Genomic DNA, 20,201 nt, shown 5'->3' on the forward strand with positions numbered 1-20,201 from the left:
CCATCAACCAACATGTGCTGCTGACACCACCAGTTCTTTGCGACGCATCATTCATAGGCACGGTACTCCGATGCTGATAAACTCACAGATACATACGGCGACGCCGTCGTCCGGTCCCGCCACTGCCACTGCCCAGACGACATCGTCCCACGCCCTCTACCTCCTTACCTGCGATCGAACGGCTGGAGAGAGATCGCGCCAACCACCTCCCGCATCTGACTTGGTCACTGGTCGAAAACAAGGCGCCGCCTTCATGGATACAGGAATGCCCCCCGGACACTCTGCCTATCCAAGATGCATGGTCTCCCCTGTCCACGGGTCGGGGGTTGCGTTGTCCTCACCGCCACTGCGCCAGAGGTACTGCAACCCCAACTTCAGTGGCTCACAACTTGATGGAGCCAATAACTTCCTTGTCCAGCCTCTGGGTGTTGACCATTTCCGGAACAAGCTCACTGATCCTGGTGGCCCCGGCTAGTGCCATGTTGCCTTCAAGCTCTTCGCGCAGGATCTGGACCATTCGTCGGAACCCAGCTTCTCCATAGCCCCCAGTAAGGCTGAACAGGAAAGGTCGCCCCAGCCCGACCGCCCGCACGCCCAGAGCCAGCGCTTTCAGAATGTCCGTGCCGCGACGAATCTCGCCGTCCAAGAACACCTCCATTCGGCTATTGAGCAGATGTGGCGCATATCGTCGGATCTCTAGCAGGGTGATCATCGGCGCTTGTGCCCTAAATGCAACCATTAGGTCCCCGAAGATCAATGTTGCCCGAAGCGCAGCGACGAGACATCACTCACGTATCCTGGGATCGGCCTCCGTGATTAGATAAAACAATTCCTTCGACTCCCTTTTCATACGCGAGGACGGCATCTTCCACGCTCTGAATGCCTTTGAGAACAAGTGGCAATTTGGTAACCTGACGGATCCACGCAATGTCATCCCAGGTCAATCTCGGATTCAGCAGGCCGCCGGACGCCAGTTTGGCCACGCCGGGTTTCTGTTCCTCGAGCATGGCGTATTCGTCTTCGCCACTGATCTGGGCTCGTGTCAGAAGTGCCAATAACTTTCTTCCGCGCAATGCTGGAGCCCCTACTGACTTGAACCTTCAATCGATCGTCCCGCTCCCGTTTCCCAAGAACCGGCGAGTCTACCGTCAACCATATCGCGCTTACCCCCAATCTCTCAACTCGGCGGATCATGGCTTCCGCCTTTTGGAAGTCTCGATTGAAATATAGCTGAAAGAACACAGGCTGGCTCTCGCTGATCCGGGCGTTGATGATCTTCTCGATGGGCATACTGGGGCTTGTGGGTATTACTTGGATTAGGCCTTCTTTTCCCGCTCCAGAAGCAAACGCGCACTCTGCGTCCGGATGTGCGTATCTCCCCAATCCCGAGGGCGAAACGTAGACCGGCAAGCTGGTGTTCTTGCCGAGAATGGTTGTTCTAGTGTCAATGTGGTCCACGTTGCGAAGGACTCGGGGTCGCAGAGTCAGCTTGCGGAATGCGCGAGCAGCTTCGTACCGGCTACGTTCATCGTCGGCCCCAGATGAATAGTAGGCCCATCCGGCTGGACTGAGGTATTGCTTTGCCACGTCTTCGAAGTCATTGACGCTGATCATTGACCTCAATGGTGGGAAGCGCGCCTTTGGTTTGTGCCGCGGACTGCGATTTGATGTCGACTGTGCTTTGGGGTTGGCCGAGTCGACAAGCCCGCGAAATGAAGTGGAGGGAAGGGTCTCTTCGACCAGGTCGGGACTGTGCACACTCTCGTACTCGGCCGTGGCATCCTGGCCTGCACTCCTCAAAAGTACCTGTGGCCCTCCTGGATGACCATCGAGAAAGTCTGCAGAGAGATGGGGTGAACTCGTGGTCGGAGGCTGGCTCTGATGCACGCACCTGTGATATCGTAGACTTTGCCGTACAAAACGATCCAGCATGACTGCCGGTGGTTGTGTTTGGCGACTTCTGAACTCTTCAGCTTCTTCATCTCACCTGGAAGTTTGCCGTGGGAGATGAGAGGGCGGTGTAGAGGATGCCTCAGCCAGCCCAATGGTCAGATATCCCTATACAAGTGTCACGCATTGAACCGATGCCAGGTACTGATTTGTTGGGCAATCCACCGAGCAATGGCTAAGATGACACGAAGATTCCTGCTGCATTATCCCCCACCTGTCATTTACCCGAGGGCGATCTCTTTGGAGAGAGTATAGCCACACCCGCCCACAAGACTGTTCGCTATAGACTAGCGGCGGTCACGATCTACAAGACGTTGCTGTGCCTTGGAGGAGGTGGCACGCCGTTGCTCCTCTGCATGATGAGCTGGGTTATGGGCACGGTGTGCGTTCAGCTGTTGTTGAGCGCTGGCAGCTCTCCCGCCCCGATGTAACAGTCAGTGATGTGGTTCCGGCGTCATGTTATAATTAATGGTCCTTGCATGAGTGCGGAGCGGCTGTGGGCACGACCCCCACGCCTGACAGAACCCACCGTTCCCAGCACACAACAGCGATAAGCCCGTGTTTGTTGTCTTTGAAAAGGCGTCAGTCTCGGCATCCCTGAGCCCAGGCCGAATTTAGCCAATTTCACAGTATCACGATAGAGAGAAGGGAGTACACTGAGTAAAAAAACTTCGCTGCGAGCTGCGCACAACCCGACCTAATAGCAGCGAGAGCAGGGCTACCAAGTCGAGAGAACCCGTGGGACCAATATCTTGAACAACCCAGCATGGCGCAGGATATCAATGTCATGCTGTATGGGCTCGGAGCGTACGTCGCGACCCCAAGACGCCCTGCAAATAAAGCCCCCTGCTAACTCGGCAGGATCGGATCGTTCTACGCCTTCATCCTGGACCGCACGAAGCGCGTGCGGTTGACCGTGGTGGCTCGTTCCAACTACGAGGCTGTCAAGAAAGACGTCCGTCCCGTCGACTGACCGGCCTTGGGAGGAGTGAAGCTGACACCTGTTGCTATTGCAGGGGCTGCGTATCCAAAGCATGAACCATGGCGACCACGTCGTACATCCGGCCAAAGGTGAGAGAAGGCCTCTCACCCCTCCTCTTGTTTCAAGAGGCGGCTGACAGTTGCATCGACGGGCAGTGGTCAGAACACCAGCCGAAGCCGGGGAAACGTACGACTACATCGTGTGCGCGCACAAGGCCATTGACCAGGCGTCCAACACCAAGCAACTGGCTCCCGCCGTCGACGAGAGCAAGACGTGCATCGTGATCATCCAGAACGGCGTGGGGAACGAAGACCCGTTCCGGGAAGCATTCCCCAAGTGCGCCATTCTGAGCTGCGTGGTACGTGAAATTCAGCTCCTCCCCTAACTAACCCCAACCTTTGCTCGACCACTGACGACGAGGACATCGCGCATTAGACGTGGGTAGGAGCCAGCCAGAACACGCCCGGGGTGGTCCACCACTGGAAATCCGAGAACACGCAGATCGGCATCTTCCGCAACGAGGCGCTGGCCCCGGCGCTCGAGCGCGCTCGCCTGGACGAGTTCACGGGGCTGCTGCGCGCGGGGGGGACGCCGTTCAGCGTCGAGGACAACGTGCAGGTCCAGCGGTGGGAGAAGGTGGTGTGGAACGTGGCGTGGAATTCGCTGACCACACTGACCATGCTGGACACGCACGCGTGGCTGGCGTCGTCGCCCGACGCAACGCCCATGACGCGCCGCCTGATGGGCGAGGTCATCGCCGTGGCGCGGTGCTGCGGCGTGCCCCTCCGCGACGGCCTGGTCGACGAGCTGATCGCCCGGATCCTCGCGATGCAGCCCATCGGCAGCAGCATGCAGACCGACTGCAGGGTCGGCCGGCCCATGGAGGTCGAGGTCATCCTGGGCACGCCGGTGCGCAAGGCCCGGGAGCTGGGCGTGCCCGTCCCGATCCTCGAGGTGCTGTATACCCTGCTAGTGGCGGTCAACTCGCGGATGAAGCCCAGTCCGTCGTAGCGCCACGTCGGACGAGGGTGAGAATCGAGGCCTCGCTTTCTTCTATAACTATATATATATCCGTCTGGAGTGATCCATTGATATACTACGCTAGGAGCGAAAAAGGGGAGCCATCAAGAGTCTTTTTACTACCCTATCTTCGCCGTATAATTCATGTCCCCTCCCCCTCTCCCTCTTGGATAACCATGCATCTACCTGCCCATCCACCCGCCGTCCACGACCAGCACATGGCCCGAGACGTACGCGCTCGCCGGACTCGCCAACCAGACGACGGGCCCCTTGAAGTCGTCGGGCACGCCCCACCGGCCCATGGGGATGCGCTCGAGGATCTGGCGGGCGCGGGTCTCGTCGCGGATGAGCGCCTCGTTCATGTCCGTGCGCACGTACCCGGGCGCGATGGCGTTGACGGCGACGCCGCGCCCGGCCCACTCGTTGCTCAGCGCCTTGGTGAGCTGCGCGATCCCGCCCTTGGCGCTGGCGTAGGCCGGCACGGTGAGCCCGCCCGAGAAGCTGACCAGGCTGGCGATGTTGACGATGGAGCCGCGACGCTGGTGGTGGCCCGCGGGTGGCCGGGTCAGCATGTACGCCCCAAAGTCGCGGCACAGGATGAAGACGGCCGTCAGGTTGACCTGCACCACCTCGTCCCAGTCCGCCAGGGGGAACTCGTGCGCCGGGTGCCGGCGCTGGATGCCCGCGCAGGTCACCAGGATGGAGACGTCGTGGCCGTCGTCGAGCACGCGCCGCGCCAGCCCCGCGACGTCGGGCGGCGAGGCCAGGTCGGCCGTGTAGATGGTGGCTTTGCGCGCGAGGGCCTCGATGGCCTGTTTTGTCGCCGTGTTGGAGGTGTCTCGCTGGGGAGCGTTCATTGCAGTGTCAGCGAGAGTTTGCGGGTGATACCAACCATGCCAACGAGATAACGTCTAGACTCGGTCGTCGTTTGCATACCTGGATCAGCACGATATCCGCCCCTGCTTCGGCCAGGGCGATGGCCATGGCTGCTCCAATGCCCCTCGTAGCTCCTGCGGCCATGGGGTCAGCACGGAGTGTGAGAGCGGCGAACATGTTTAAGACCATCTGTACTGACCTGTGACGACGGCCGTCCTGTTCTCCAGCGAGAACATGGCCGGGAAGGTGAGAGACATGGCGATGCCGTCTCTGTCGACCCTTTTCTGCTCAGCCTCGCGATGGACTGTCGTTGTGGGGGTGATGTATCTAGTTGAGCCGCCGCCCGAGTCCTTAGTTTGGTATCCCTGGATTGATACGTTAACACCTCTTCCCCCTGAGTAGGGCAGCCTGACGATGAAAGTCTATCCCAACTCTTCGCGGTTCTTGGGCCGTATTGCGCGGCAAGGTCTCCCTCTTCCTCGTCCTCCCGACTTGACACGGCTTTCCGAAAGCTAGAGAGGAGATCTATCCAGTTCCAGGACGAGGAGAGAGAAGCGTTTCATTGATCCCCCAAGTGAGAACCATCAACCACTCGTTTGATCCGGTTAGCTAAGAACACCCCCGGATAAATAGAGATCGCCCAACCCCGCGGGGGGTGCCGAGAAACAGCCAACTATTCACCAGCTACAAGGACCTATTTACCCCGTGCCACCACGCGGCGGATACAGACCCCTCGTCCTCTCAAGAACTGGAGTGAAAGGTTTTGTAGTCGCTTGCACGTTGGACGGAGGTCGATACGCGGAACCTTCTTCGACAACGTGAAATGTACGGGGGATTAAGGTTGGAAGCAGGCCGGTCTATTCTGGCAGATCATTCATCCCACAGCCCCCCATCTCTACTGGTATTTACTACTACTGTACCTCGTACAGGTCGATCCATCATCCATCTCCACTGCTGGAGAAGGAACAGAGGAGCGTCGGTCGAGGTTTGTCCCGAAGCACGGAAGTCGTACGGGATCGACACCGACGCTTTCACTATCCCCCCGGATTTCCTTCCGACGGGACGCGTCCAGAACATGGGGAGAAAGGGGCGGCTATCTGACCAGGGCCCTGCAACTCCCGTGGGGTTGGGGGGGGGGGAACGCCGGAGGAATCCGATCCGTCGGAATACCTATGATGTGTAATAGCTCAGTATAGCCAGCCTCGCAGAAGCAGGGAGCGACGAAGAGGAAGAAGGTAGTAGGTAGGCAAGCCTTGCTGGCAACGCGACTGACTGTCCGTATGCGTGCCTGGTCGATGCTCAGACGCCCATGATGCTACGCCCAGAATGAGACCCAAGCCTTTTTGGTTTCTTTCCCCTCTTGCCCCGGCGCTATACACGGTTTGTGGTGTTGAGAAACAGGGAGTATCTTTCTCTACCCTCGTCTCTTTCCGCTCACCACTCTCTAATCGACCCATCCGGCCCGTAAAACTCCTTGCACTGCCAATGGCCCGTGGACTGGGCGATCCTGCGCACGACGGCCTCGTCGATCTCGATCCCCAGCCCGGGGCCGCGGAGGGCGTCGACGTAGCCGTCCCGGATGGCAAACACGGCGGGGTCGACGAGGTAGGTGTTGAGGTCCTCCTTGCCGGCCTCGACGTTGTAGTGCATGCCCAGGGACATCTCCTGGATGACGAAGTTCGGGGTGCACAGGGCGACCTGCATGCTGGCGGCCAGGGCGACGGGGCCGAGCGGGCAGTGCGGCGCGATGGCGACGTCGTAGGCCTCGGCCAGGGCGGCGATGCGGCGCGTCTCGGAGATGCCGCCCGCGTGCGCGATGTCGGGCTGCAGGATGTCGACCGTCGCATCGGCCAGGAACCGCTTGACGTCCCAGCGCGTGTAGAGCCGCTCGCCGAACGCGATCGGGACCGTCGTGGCCCCGGCCAGCTGCTGCAGCGCCTCGCCGTGCTCCACCAGCAGCGGCTCCTCGATGAACAGCGGCCGGTACGGCTCCAGCGCCCGCGCCAGCTGCTTGGCCATGGGCTTGTGCAGCCGGCCGTGGAAGTCCAGCCCGGCGTCCAGCCCCAGGCCCTTGACGATCTTGAGCCGCTCGATCGTGGCGTCCAGCACCGCCGGCGAGTCGAGCCAGTTGACGGGCCCCGTGGCGTTCATCTTGACGCATTTCAGACCCTGGGCGATCCGTGCCTTGGCCGCCCCTTCAATGTCCTGGAACGTGTCGCCGCCGATCCACGCGTAGACTTGGACCTTGTTGCGCACTTTGCCGCCGAGCAGTTGATAGACGGGGACATTCAGCCTGCGACCTGGAGTTGCTTGCCGTCAGAAAGAGAACCTCCCTTTTTTGGCAGATTCCTATCAAACAGTGTCCCGGAGTCACCTCTCACCTTTCAAATCCCACAAAGCAATATCAATCCCCGACAAGGCGGACATGAAGACCGGACCTCCGCGGTAGAACCCCAGCCGCCATATCGTCTGCCATATGTGTTCGATGTCACTACACCCCGTCACATGAACACTTTAGCACCCATCATCCCCACCGAGATCGAGAACAGAGGAACCGAAGGAGAGGGGCGAAAAGGGGGAATCACAAAGGTGACTTACTCCGCCTCATACCCGACAATGCGGTCGATGATCTCGTCCAGCGCGCCCTCGACGGCCTTGGTGTGGCCCTCGAGCGTCGCCTCCCCCCAGCCATGGAACCCCTGGTCGTCGCAGATCTTGACAAACAGCCACCGGGGCTTGACGCGGAAGTACTCGACGCTCTTGATCTTGGCTTGCGGCATGTCGGGCACTTGAGGGCGGTGCTGGCCGTTCGTGGATCCCCCGAAGGATCGCAGTTGACTCGTCGCCATATCGTGCGCGGGTATTGCTTTCTTTGGGCAAGATAAAGCTTCCTTGCAAGAAAAAAAGCGCCTCTCTGATAGTCCTCGAAGGATACCTAGAAGTTTGTATCTATTGGCAGGGTCGAGCTGGGAAAATACGACCAGGAAATAAATCCCCAATAATCAATTGATTTATATCGACGTACGCCCCAAAAATAAACCCAATGAGGAAAACACCCCCCCAGGTTGTTTCGTTCGTATGCGAGAACTGGAACCGTGACAGAATCCCCACGATGACTTGGTAGCTCGGATGATGGGCACCGCTTGTCAAAAGGCGATCGGCTATAACATCAGGTACTCGTAGCACGATGGAGTCGAAGAAGATGACGGCGGTTCAATTGCCGTCAATGGCACGACAGGCGCTGGCCAAGCAGCCCTCGGAGTAAAAGGCGCCGTAGCATGGAGCAAGGAAGTACCAGGGGAAGCACTGGAGGTCCAGGATGTTACAGTGTCAGAGTGGGCGAGTGGGTTGGTGACAGGATCCCCCACAGCTGCAGCTACAGCCACAGCCACGGACACGCTGTTATTGCGCGTGGGGTTTGTGTGAGAGGGGAAAGAGTGAGTGGCTGGAGAAATAAGAGCCCTGACATCACTCTAGCAACTCCCTCTTGCTCATAGAACGTAGAGGCACCTCTATCCAGCACAAATGGCCTCGTAGAGACGCGGGATTCAGTCAAGTCGATGGCGGGCTCGCGAAAAAGGTACAATGTACAAACGGTGAATATGTAAGCTGGCATCTACCTGAACGCTCCAACGCTGGATCGATTTCTGTCTCGCTGCATCATGGACGACTCGCCCCACGAAGCAAGACAATGGCATTGCGAAGAAGATCAGCAGCCTCGTGCAACAACTCCCATCTGGAATCGCGAAAGGCGGTCTCCAGGATCGCCAAAACCCCAACCACATTGTTCCGACCATCCTTGATCGACTCGAGCTGCTGCGGCGACTTCACCGCGCCAACCGTCTGCAGGAAAGCGTGTGCGTCCTTGATCACAGCTTCCACCTGGAACTCGCTGCCATCGTGGGCCATATTCAGCATCGACTGGTTGGAGCCATGAGACCGGGCCGAAGCGGCGCCCGGGGAGGAATCAGGTTGCAAAAGACTAGGAAAAGGTCGGAGGACCCCGTCCAGAGCAAACCCGTATGACCAGACGACCAGGGCGGCAAAGTACAGGATCCACGGTCTCATCATCAGATAATCGTCGCGGGCATTGTACAGCTTTCTCGAGCCACCCTTTCCCGGCAGAATCACGGACTTGAGCAGCTGCAGAGCATGATAGACGGCGATCCTGGCACTCGGGCCCTTGGCCCAGTCGAAGAGCTTGCACTTGACTCTCTCGTAATCAGCATTGGTCACCACTCTGCCAAAGAGCCGCTTGATGCCCGCAAAGATCTGGCAGTCCATGACGTCGGTGTGCATTGCCATGTGGCTCAGGTGGTGGAGAATTTCCGCCGTCTGCGCCATGTCCTCTTGGCCCGAAACACCGTCATTCTTCTGCCAGGGGAGTGTCGCCCTCCGCATATGTTCGAGGCTCTCGTCAAAGTCTTTCTTCCAGAAGTCAAACGCTTTCGTCAGCGGTGTCCGCCAGCCATCAGGGACGCCCATTGTCTGAGATACGCCGAGGCTGGACACCTGGAGGTCACGTTGGTTCATGTGCCACGAAACAGACAGAAGACCGGCCATAAGGGTCATTCGGCCAAAGTTGTTCGTGCGAACCTTGCGGCCGGTCAGAGTCTTTTTGAGTCCGTCCAAAAATGTGGTAGGTTTGATCCCGTTGGCATGCAAACTAGCTTCGACTCGTCCAACTTCTGCGGCCGAAGTGGCGGACCACAGGGCGTCATCGCACGGGAGAGGCAGTCGGATTTCATGAACCACCATCATCGCCGCGTGGCCGAACATGGCCGCGTGAAGTGCGTCCAGATAGAATGCGGCGTAAGCGGCACGACGGGTCGCTTCTGCTGTGATCCAGCGGACCCACCATTCTTCGGGAGACGAAGGCACACGGGAGGAGTCCTGGTGTGCCGTCTCGATCAAAGCCGTTCCTCGTCGCATCAAGTTGATGGTGGTGGCATAATGAATGTGAGATCGCTCATGCAGCATTCTCGTCGCGTTCATTTTCTCGTAAACCTCCAGCAACAAGAGCGTTTGAAAGATCCACAACTTGGCTGGAGGATGGAAGTCACTGTGCATAAAAACCTGCCAACGTAAATGCCAGGCGATGAAAGTGGCGAATCGAGCAGCAGCGTCCGTCACGGCTCGTCCATGAGCTTTGTTGAGAAAGGCGGCACCGATGGCCATTACCGCAAGGAGGAGGTATTCGTGGGTATCGTCGGCGGAGAATGTGGGCTGATGTAGGATGGGCATCTGGGCGTGGAAATGATACCAGTAGGACCCGATGTAGTGCTGCATAGAACGAATGCTGAGAACATGCTCCTCCGCGTCGGGATTGCCTTGGAAGATCTCGTCTCTGAGCTGTCGGACCAATGGATTGTCGCCTTCGTGGAAGCGTTCCATCAAGTTAATCAACGACGCGCGCTTTGAATGTGACAGAATGGTGCTATCAACCGAGGACTCAGGCACCTTGCTCGTTGCTTCAACTGGCCGTTGCTGACTGATACCAGGATACGAGTTGTCCAGCGCAGGGTCCGCGAAGTAGTTGGAATACATGGCACTGCCAAATATTTCGGCACCGTTGGCGAAGCCGATGCCCCCTTGCGCGCCCATTGAGAACGGAGCGGTGTGGAAGCCGCCGGCATCTTCAAAGAGCCAGGCGGCAAATTCATCTCGGACGGAGACGGGTGAGTCGTTAAACGTCTGATCCCCCAGGTTCGGCATGCCGTATGTGGCCGAAGACCTGTCTGACATCTGCGGATCAGCGGCGGTGGGAATCCTAGAGCTGCTCGAATGTGTCCGCGTCTTGCTCAAGATAGAGGGGTCAAGATTATCAAACACGTTGTCGGGCATGCCCTGCGGTGCTCGGGTGGTCAAGGACGAATCTGACGACAGATCCGTCTGAGCGTAGTTCCTGGACTGCACGGGATGATGAAGAATGGCGTTGAGATCATGCCGCAGTGGCGCCGCCGAGCGGAGGGCTTGCGAGGTCGCATGGTCGCTTGTCCCGTTCGTTTCGGGGGCATTCTGTTGGATGATGGCTTGCAGATCCGTCGGCTTCAGTGCTGGCTCGCCAGAGAAGGACGGGCGCTTGAGAAGGGGTGACTGGAGGTTATCTGAGCCTGGCTTCGGTGTCGCAAAGATATTCAAGCCAGGAGAAGTCGGACTCATCGCAGGCTCTTCACTGAACGAGGAGCGCGGCGACAGAGGTTCGCGGTGAGGGTCATGGGCTTTGGGCATTGGTCCCCTCACTTCGTGCCTTTCACGGTGGCGGATGCAGAGGTCCTGACGCACAAAGGTCCTGTAACATCCCGGATAGTCACATTTGTAGATCTCTTTCGGGTTGTCTAGGGCCAAGTTAGCGGACGGGGGATCTCAACAACCACAAACAAGGCGCAACAGTCATACGGTTGAGTTGATGCCGATAGAGGTGCTCTGCCCGGGAATAATCTCGACCACAGCCCGCGTATGTACACTCGAATCGACGTTTCCCCTCGGTTTTACCCGAGCTCGAGCGCCGTCTGTGATCAGATGAGGCTGGCGGATCGGTCACAGGTTGGTCGTTGATGCTGGGAGCAATGGTAGGGTAGTCGAGACGCGGGCGCTTATTTTCCGACATGTTGTGTATTGCGTGCCCAGGTCCAATATTGCCCGGATCGTCGCTGGTGAGGTCTAAGCGCGGTAGGAGCAGTGTGTGTGCGCAGGGCGTCGTCTGCCGGATCGCGGCGAAACGTCAATCTTGCCACGGCCGTCGTCCCAATGTCATTGGCGCATCGGCGGCGGCGGCGGCATGTTCTTGATCGCAGGCTTGCGCTGAGCTCGACGACGAGAGCCTGAAGCGCAAATAGACACAGTGATGATACGGACACACGATGGATGGCGACTGGTTTGAAAGGAAGGGACCAATCCGCAAGAAGGTTTGCTGGTTGGAGATTATTTTTCCCTCGTTGGGGTCTCCAAGGAACTGGTGGTGACCAAGCTCCAAGGGAGACGCCCGAAGGCCGGGGTGCCATATGCCAGATGTGGCGTGGGTGTTGGGTGCGCCTGGGCAGTCCCCCGCCCTTGCCCCGGGCTGGTTTACTCCCTGGTGCTGGAGGTGCCCAGGCGTGAGGTTGGCCGCTGCAATTAATCCTTCCCGCAGCCTTCCCCGCAAGTAGTGGCTAGCTGGCACCCTAATTACCAGCATCACTGCCACTCGGCCTCGGCACAAATCTTCCGAGTGTGGGGCTACAAAGGGACTCCGTGGACTTCTCTTATCAAGGAGAGCTCCCGCAGCGCTACCTGCTGTTCAACATTCGAGTGAGGCTAAACTGTGTCTGAATACAGAGCAATACCTTAATACCAACTTGAAGACAACCATGGACACAGTAAGTACCAGGTGAAGCCCCGTTCCGGTTTTCCCGGTAGCTATCTTGTGCCTCGGGCAGACCGTCGATCCATCCTTGCATAGCCATCCTCCTCACTTCTTCAAGTACAAGGTCTGTGAGTTGCAGTATGACTTCAACCCACCGACACCGAACTCGGTCCCGATGCCGCTCTCCTTGTGCCCGCCGAATGGCGCTCTGGCATCAAGCTCGAAATGAGTGTTGACCCAGACGTTGCCGGCTTCAAGCTCCTTGGCAATTTTCGAAGCCCGTTCGAGGTTGCCCGACCAAACGGACGCTCCAAGACCATACGTGGTGTTATTGGCCTTTTCGATGGCTTCTTCGTCGGTGCTGAAGCTCAAGAGGGGTACAATGGGGCCTGTTTCGACCGATGGTCAGTCTCCGGGTCCGGTCGTGCTACAACACAGCTGTGACTTACCGAACGGTTCTTCAACGACCAGCCTCGAGTCCTCCTTCGGTCGGTCAATGATTGTCGGTGTGATGAAATAGCCCGGCCCATCAGGGTTTTTGCCTCCGACAGCAACGTTGTACTGTTCCTTCTCAATGTCATTGAAGAAGCCCTTGACCCGCTCATACTGCATGGAATTCTGAATGGGGCCGAGGAAGACGTCTTTCTCGAACCCTTCGCCGAGTTTCAAGGTCTTGGTGTATTCGACCATCTTGTCACGAAACTGATCGAAGATCTTCTCGTGTACAAAGATGCGTTTGAGCGCCAGGCAGATCTTGATGGGGTTAGCGCCATTTCAATGCAATGCACAAGGTGAAAGTTGTCTTACCTGGCCGGAGTTCAGGAAAGCGAGAGTCGCGATCTGAAATGGGTTTGTTATTACCAAATTCCTCGAGAAGGGCAAGGAATTACCTTGGGGGCAACGTCGTCGACGTTAACGTCATCACAGATGATGGCAGGATCATTGCCGCCACTGTTTGACTCATTAGCTTGGGCCATACAGAGATGCCTTGTAAAGGGCCACATACAGTTCCAACGTAACACGCTTGAGGGTCTTGCTTGCTGACTCCATGACTTTCTTGCCAGTGGCGCTAGAGCCTGTGAAACTGATCTTTGCAGGCCCACGGTGAGAGGTCAACCACGGACCAAGGTTGTCGTCTCCGCTCAGGGCTTGGACGACACCTGGTGGGAAGAACCTCTGCGCCAATTCGACCACCTTCAGTCCTCCATAAGGAGTGAACGGAGATGGCTTGATGATGATGGGGTTGCCTGTAACGACACAGGGAGCAATTTTAGAGCAGCACAGCAAGACAGGGTAGTTCCATGGAACAATGCCCACGGTGACCCCGAGCGGCGTGTATCGAACAACGATCTTCCGATCGGCTTCGTCCACAATTTCTTCGGTGGGGAGCTCCAGGTTTGCCATGGTGCGAATGATCTGCAGGGTGAAGTCCATCTCAAAGACGGCGAAATGAAGCTGCGATTTAAGAGACATATCAGCTATCAAGCCGAGGAGCTGGAGTATGCACGTGGCTGATTATCTCTCAGACTTACCGGCTTCCCTTGCTCTTGCGTCAACATCTTTGCAAACCCGTCCTTCTCTTTCTCCAGGGCATCCGCGAAGGCAAGCATGGCCTTCTGCCTCTCCGCGTACGGTGTTTTGGCCCATGCCTTGAACGCCTTCTTGCCCGCCGCTACGGCCTTGTCCACGTCCTCGGGTGTCGAGACGGGCACCTCAGGGTTCGGTTTCCCAGTGGCAGGGTTGATCCCATGACGAGTCTTTTCGGTGGACGTGAGCTTGCCGTCAATCACGTTGGAGAAGGTGGTGAAGTCGAGGCCGCCCGAAGAGGACGTGGCGTCGGTGCCGTTTTCAGTCGCGTGAGGAGCCATAGCTTTTGCCCTGGTGGCTGCGATAAGGGGTGCGGGTGGTGTTTAGACTGCGAGTGCTTGGGGACTGTGGGATGTTTGAGGGGAAAGGGTGGTGACACAAGGCGAGGTGAGGTTCACGGAGGGAGGCAGACTTGGACAACAGAAGTGAGGAAAAGTGTCAGGACAACTCCCAACGTGCAAGCACCAGTCCTACCACACTTTTATAGCCCTCTCTTTTCCTTTGTTTTCCTTGCCCAGCCGCACCTTCTTCAAACACGAAATTCTAGACTTGTCTCAGACACTTGTGCTCGTGTTGCATGGGCGGAGTAACTTCTTCTCTGGTCGTTCCAATGCCCACCCATGCCATGGCAACGTCACTCAGTGCATCAAATGCCCTTGCGCGCGGAGAAATTGACATTCCACTCATCCAATAGTTACACGCCACTGTCTCCTGGCATTGTGTCCTGGCACCACTGGGGCAGACATTCCAGCCTGAGATGGCGGGGTAGAACACGAAGGAGGGACGGGCAGCCTCCACGATGGATACGACCGTTAGCTGGAGTCCAGCCTGGACCATGTGCCAACGAGATTAAACTTTGAAGAGGGCTTTACGATTGACAAAACAGCCTTTTTTGGCGGATGCGAGTCGACTTCTTTGCCGTTTCAGTCATCACCAGACCAAGGCCGACACGATCATCCCATTGCTGGACGTGATAGATCACAGCGATACAGGGGACCAAAGGCGGGATCGAAAGGGCCTGCAATTGATGGAATCAAGAAAATATCACGAGGGAGCTGAGAAGCCCTGGGGTGAGACGTGTTCTGATTGGGCTGATGGGCATCATGGGCTTGGGGAGCTTTTACCACTTCCCCATGGGCGCCCCCCGTGTCCCTAGTTCTGGGGTTGTTACGCGAGGAGGCGCAAGGGAAGTTCGGAAGCCAGGCGAGTTGAACCCGAATCTACGTTTCCATCACGTGAGACTGATTAGGAGAGATTGGACCTGTCGTGGAAAACTTCCACTCTGGTTACCGCGGGATAAGAGGTTTTACATATGCCTGTTATTTCAATCTGCCCGCAGGTCCTCCTAGACATAGCACCGTCTCAGTTCCCACTCTTGACCGAGCAACCCACAAAGCCCTGCAGATGATGGTCCGGCAACATCCACTTCAGCAAAATCCCACCTCTTTGAGTGCCAGATCCTGCCCTTGACCTGCAGGGCTAGCAACATGGTCCATAATTTACACGAGCTTGCGCACATATTCTACAGGGCCGTCATAGACATGTCTGGCCTGGATGTAATAGTGAAGAACGGCAAAAACCATCACGCCCCCGTAGATCAAGGAGGCCCAGTTCATCTGTTCAACAGTTGGTTTCGGATTGCCGGGGAAAAAGGCGAAGATGAAGGCGAAGGTCAGGAAGATGAGGCTGAATCCGTTCAAGAATAGACCAACTGGTCTGCTGAAGGTGAACTTGGCCGGGAGTAGGGGCTGATATGTCAAACGCCTCCAGAAGAGGCAGCCGATGGAGACAATATATGACGACAGGATGGCGACTAGAGACAGCGACGTAATGTTGTTGAGCGCGATCGTGGAGCCGATATTGATCAGGGACAGCAGACAGGACACCACAAAGGAGACCACGATGCTGTTCATCGGAACGTCCCAGCCTGGTCGCACCTATATAACACAATCAGCTTCGGCACTTCTGCGGCACATGTGGTAGAAAGAGAAGCACATACGTATGCAAACCAAGAAGCTCCCGGAATGCCCTGATCACGGGCAAAAGACCACAGCTGCCTCGACGCAGTCGCTGTAATCGACAAGTTGCAGAACATGGCCATGAAGATGACCAGGGCAGAGAGAACCGATGCGCCGGCATAAGACTGTGTCGCATTGTAAAAAACAGCAATGTAGGGCTGTCCCGTGGGTGAGTCGATAGTATCGTCCAGGCTTCCCAGGGTGAAGCAAAAGGTGATGAGGATGATCCAACCCATGGCACCGTTTAGAACCGTGGTCCAGATCATGCTTTGGGGAAGTACTTTCGACGCATCGCGAAGTTCCTCGGACATATGAACGGCGCCGTCTGCACCGAGCAAGGGGATCATGACGGCAAGAATGCCAACTATTGCCGATAGCCCGTCGCTGCTCCAACCGCCGTAGTTGTTGAAAGTGGTGAAGACATCGCTTGCATTTCCGATCGGGCCCAGGACCCAGAGGGTGATTAGGACGCCGAAGAAGCCAAACACGTGTATGATGAGTACGATCCCTTCCACCAACGGCAACTTTTTGACGAGAAAGGTGTTGAAGAAGACTGAGAACGAGGCTACGGCGAACGTCAACAACGTGCCATGCCATCTCTCAGGTGTGTAGTCTGGATAGTTCAAGATGACCAGGCCTTGAATTTGAGTTCCGGCGAGAAATGCTATATTTCCAATTAGCGCATCTGCCGCGAGAGAGATGATCTGGGGATAGCCGGGAAGTTCCTCTTACCTGTATTGGCCGCACCTGTCTGCCAGCCGAGTACACAAAGCCACCCTGAGGACATGTTAGAAATAGGTCGAAGATGGAGCTGGGATACTCTTACCAACAATAAAACTCATGAACTTTTGGTAGGTTCTCGGCGCAAATTCGCTGACCCAGTGATATTGACCACCAGATGTTGGAGCCCTGGGTAGAGTATGAGCAAGGGTTGGATATACCGCTGAATCAGGTTGTCATACATGGATCCCATTTCGGCCATTGAAGTGTTGACAGCCAGGAAGCCAATCCAGGCCACCAGGTACAACCAGATCATTCCTGCAGTGCCGCCGTTGATCAAGCCAATGATGGATGTGCTGTCCAGAGTCAGTAAGATCCACAGGTGCCAGGAGGATATCTCGAGCTTCACTGACCCTAACATCGTTTCCCAGCTGGCCATGAGAATCATGGAGAAGCCGAAGATGGAGACAAATCGAAAATTGCGCTACGCGCGTTAACCATGGCGGCGTGTATTGGAGGACAGTGAGAGTCTCTTACGCGAAGCTCCTGATGCTTGCCCATGCGAAACATATCCCGTTGGTCGTCGTTGGTCCCTTTCTTTTCAACCGACAGGTTCGCATTGGATGACTCCAGGTCAACCTGGGATGTCACCACCCCATTCTCCTTGTGATCCGTCATGGTGATAGTAACAACAACTCTCAGGGAAGGACGAGGACGAGGAGCTTGTATAGAGCAGCAGCAGTTGAACTTTTAGAATAGCACGTCGTCAATGAAGAGCCTAACAGCTCGCAAGTCAGTCGGTGTTCGAAGCTGGAGAGATAGAAAGGAAGAAGATCGCGAAGGAAGCGGTAGAAGTGGAGGGGTGAGCACTGGTTGCCATGTGTCAAGCAAGGAACAAGGCCCATGTGGTCGCCAGTGCAGATCTTGACCATCCTGGGTCAGAGCAGAGGCAGGAGAACTCACTCTTGTCTGTTCGCGTGCCAGCGTGCTTATGCATGTCCCAATGCAAGCTAGACAACCTCTGAACGAAAGTGGCTTATCGGGTCATGCAGACTTCGCACCGGTCAAAGGGTCCAGGACCAATTGCCAGCAAAGAGACATTGTATGATAGGGGGTTTGCCAGTTAAGCCATGCTTCAGGATCGTTCGTGCCTCGTCGGGTATTTTCTCAACGCAGTCCAAGGTACAAGGCACAGACCGTATCAGGAGGGCAGCCGGCTGCTGGGTCGCGAGCTTAAGCAAGCCACAGGGCGCCCGAAGTCAATAAAACTAGAGACGTTCGTGTCAGAGGAGAACAAGAAGACGCTTGTAGAGGTGGCTGCAGATATGGAACGAGCAGGCCCAATAGCAGGAGGACGTCTTACAGGATCGAGGGTTGAGAAAGTGTGCTGCGAGAGACAGCCACGCGTGGTCCCACAGGAGGCAAGACCTGGAAATGTCAAACACCACACCATCTTTGTCTCGCTGACATCCTGGACGAGACCATCTAAGCCCGTAGGGACTAAGGGGGGGACCAATTGGTAAGAGCAGGCGCAGAGCTGTCAACTGTGGACAGCGGTGCAACTTCTCACTGTTGGAAGGGGATCGAGCCATGTAAGCGTGTCGAGGTAAGCGAGAAGTCGGCAATGTCGCCATCCACAACCTCGTGAGCGGATCGGATGGACTGTTGGAGCTTCATTTCCATGGTTCGCTTGTCACATCGGCCAAGGGTGGTGCGGAATGGAAGGCGTCCCTTTTCCTGCGCTGCGATCAGTCACTGAAGCGTCATCAGGGGGACCCAAGCAGAGAACTTACCTAGGTCAAGCATCCCCAACCTGATGCTCAGCTGTGCTTGACGTGAAGGCAAGAAAGATGCTTTCGATGGGCGGGGGGAAGCTTTTTCCCATCCTTCCCGTTAATTGCCGACCTCAAGGCCCAGTAGTAGTACTTGGTGTCCACCGGCGGCGTGGGCAAGAGATGGCGATCAGAACAGTTAGTGTGGATCACCACTTTGCCATGTCCGGCAGTCTCTTTTGCTCCGGGTAGACGCCTCGACGCTACCGAGATAGACTAAGGAAGCAACAAGCCATCTCTCGCGCCCACTACTGCAGCGAACGGAGAATATTGGGGGATGTGATCATCAGCTTGCTGCAGGTGGTTGTGTTGCCGCAGGACGCATCCCCAACCTCCAGGCTTGTTACTCCTCGTTCAACCCGGCTGCTCGCTGCTTCCGAAGTTTCCTTGCAACCTTCATTGGCATTTCCAGCTCTCGGCGGGACCCTGGACTAGGCCAGATTCCTTGTTCTCTCCGTGTCTCCATGTCTCCAGACCCATTCAGGGGTTTCCAAGGTTGGCTTGACAGCTGGTGTTGAGGGGTTCAGGCAAGCAATGGTCCAAGCTCGACTCCAGCCAAGGGCTCACTGATACAAGTTAACAGCATACCCCTCCTGCCAGTCAGCCCTAAGTCACCCCGGTAAGCGAACGGAGAAGACAGGCCAATTTCACATCCAAAAGTTGGCGTCAGTGGCGCAAGGTGCTATCTGGTTGTGCGAGTTGAGTCGATCGGGTCTGTTGAAAGCCTGCCCAGGCAGGTTGCTCATTGTCAAACTCTCCCCTTGCACCATGACGGGTCGGAATAAAAGAGGACGAACCACAGAGACTTGAATACACAGAGTTTTCCCAAAGTTCGGAGCAAATCTAGCTCCGATAAGGAGGAGGAGGAGGACACGAACCACATCTGCGCTCTACCAACCTGCCTAGCGACTGATCTGCAGTAGGACACCCGGGGAAGCTGCTCGCCAGGGTATCCCTCTCTTCTTCCTCCCGGCTCCTAAACACCCTTACCTTGGACTGGTTAGTGGACAGCCCTATTAGCGAGAGGCTAGCTGCTTCGGCTTTGATGCAGTATCTTTGTTCTGATGCATGCGGAGCATCCACTCGACGACCACGGCACTTCGCCAGCAAGCATCGCCACGCCTGCCTATTTGCTAACAAGCAGAATGAAAACTCTCCAGGCCCGATCACACGCCCATCACACCTGGCCCTCCTTGGGTCTCAAAAGGACAATGGAAGAACTGCGACACAAGAACTGTCATTCAACGCGAACCACCACCCACACACATTGGTCGAGCTTTGTTTCGTGTGTTTGCCTTCCAAAGTTTCCCTGTAAACACAAGGACCTGCATCCTTCCAAGAAATGATCAGCATATCAAATAACGTCAGTTCCGTTGCCATGTGCGCCACCTGTCTCCTTGATACTTCCCTGGCAGCCTCTTGCTTATCGCGCTTTGCCCGGTCATGCTTCCCACCCAGAACCCCAGTGCTGTTTCCCATCTTCTTGAACTTATCAGAGTTTCGAGAACACGGCTTTGGTCCGTGCCTTTCAGGTCCCCTCCGAAACAGTCTGTGGCAGGTGTATCGATAAAACCGGCGAAGCTGAACTTCCGGCGTGGTCAACAGGGGTGGCTGTGGATCGCCTTGAGGAGAAGGGCATATTCAATCCCGCCTCAAAGCATGATTCTCTGAAGTTTATACAGTTACAAAACCCACCTCGATTCTCAATTGATATTCTATGACACATCGCCTTGACGTCCTAAGTACTTTTGCACTATCCTTCAGCCATTTGCGCTATGGTGGAGGAGGGCACGTAGTCCAGCCTTGTTGCTCTTTGTCGACCACTGTGCGGATTTCTGTTACTCAAAACAACATCTCCATCACGACCCAGT

The 20,201-nt window shown here is 56.4% G+C and overlaps 5 protein-coding genes across 6 annotated transcripts; 2 read left to right on the top strand and 3 right to left on the bottom strand.

Annotated features, from left to right (window-relative positions):
• Nucleotides 1-382: 382 nt before the first annotated feature.
• On the bottom strand, nucleotides 383-2,005 carry PV07_08022 (uncharacterized protein; the record flags this gene model as incomplete). The annotated part of the gene is made up of 4 exons (XM_016395146.1): nucleotides 1,892-2,005; nucleotides 1,093-1,838; nucleotides 793-1,031; nucleotides 383-725 (listed from the first exon to the last, which is right to left on the bottom strand). Exons 1-4 carry the CDS (start codon nucleotides 1,980-1,982, stop codon nucleotides 383-385), a joined length of 1,419 nt encoding a protein of 472 aa, XP_016248565.1. The 5' UTR covers nucleotides 1,983-2,005.
• Nucleotides 2,006-2,557: 552 nt separating this feature from the next.
• Nucleotides 2,558-4,068, top strand: PV07_08023 (the record flags this gene model as incomplete). 2 transcript variants are annotated; one of them, XM_016395147.1, is made up of 6 exons in its annotated part: nucleotides 2,558-2,610; nucleotides 2,667-2,757; nucleotides 2,812-2,905; nucleotides 2,967-3,021; nucleotides 3,088-3,290; nucleotides 3,368-4,068. In XM_016395147.1, the coding sequence occupies exons 2-6, from the start codon at nucleotides 2,717-2,719 to the stop codon at nucleotides 3,941-3,943; spliced, it is 969 nt and encodes a 322-aa protein (XP_016248566.1). In that variant the 5' UTR covers nucleotides 2,558-2,610; nucleotides 2,667-2,716. The 2 variants fall into 2 exon arrangements, with proteins under 2 accessions (XP_016248566.1, XP_016248567.1); XM_016395148.1 differs by having other exon boundaries at nucleotides 2,558-2,757; nucleotides 3,368-3,943.
• Nucleotides 4,069-6,063: 1,995 nt separating this feature from the next.
• On the bottom strand, nucleotides 6,064-7,965 carry PV07_08024 (uncharacterized protein). Its single transcript, XM_016395149.1, has 3 exons — nucleotides 7,427-7,965; nucleotides 7,210-7,319; nucleotides 6,064-7,128 (listed from the first exon to the last, which is right to left on the bottom strand). Exons 1-3 carry the CDS (start codon nucleotides 7,675-7,677, stop codon nucleotides 6,263-6,265), a joined length of 1,227 nt encoding a protein of 408 aa, XP_016248568.1. The 5' UTR covers nucleotides 7,678-7,965; the 3' UTR covers nucleotides 6,064-6,262.
• A 372-nt stretch (nucleotides 7,966-8,337) lies between these two features.
• On the top strand, nucleotides 8,338-10,148 carry PV07_08025 (uncharacterized protein). Its single transcript, XM_016395150.1, has one exon. The coding sequence runs from the start codon at nucleotides 8,981-8,983 to the stop codon at nucleotides 9,914-9,916; it is 936 nt and encodes a 311-aa protein (XP_016248569.1). The 5' UTR covers nucleotides 8,338-8,980; the 3' UTR covers nucleotides 9,917-10,148.
• Nucleotides 10,149-15,063: 4,915 nt separating this feature from the next.
• PV07_08026 (uncharacterized protein) lies at nucleotides 15,064-18,317 on the bottom strand. Its single transcript, XM_016395151.1, has 10 exons — nucleotides 18,292-18,317; nucleotides 17,862-18,235; nucleotides 17,462-17,766; nucleotides 17,036-17,276; nucleotides 16,912-16,982; nucleotides 16,741-16,854; nucleotides 16,605-16,687; nucleotides 16,511-16,555; nucleotides 15,760-16,442; nucleotides 15,064-15,697 (listed from the first exon to the last, which is right to left on the bottom strand). Exons 4-10 carry the CDS (start codon nucleotides 17,174-17,176, stop codon nucleotides 15,260-15,262), a joined length of 1,575 nt encoding a protein of 524 aa, XP_016248570.1. The 5' UTR covers nucleotides 17,177-17,276; nucleotides 17,462-17,766; nucleotides 17,862-18,235; nucleotides 18,292-18,317; the 3' UTR covers nucleotides 15,064-15,259.
• Between the last annotated feature and the right edge of the window lie 1,884 nt (nucleotides 18,318-20,201).

The sequence above is a fragment of the Cladophialophora immunda genome (genome assembly GCF_000835495.1).
Source record: "Cladophialophora immunda strain CBS 83496 unplaced genomic scaffold supercont1.4, whole genome shotgun sequence".
NCBI classification, from domain to species: Eukaryota; Fungi; Ascomycota; class Eurotiomycetes; order Chaetothyriales; family Herpotrichiellaceae; genus Cladophialophora; species Cladophialophora immunda.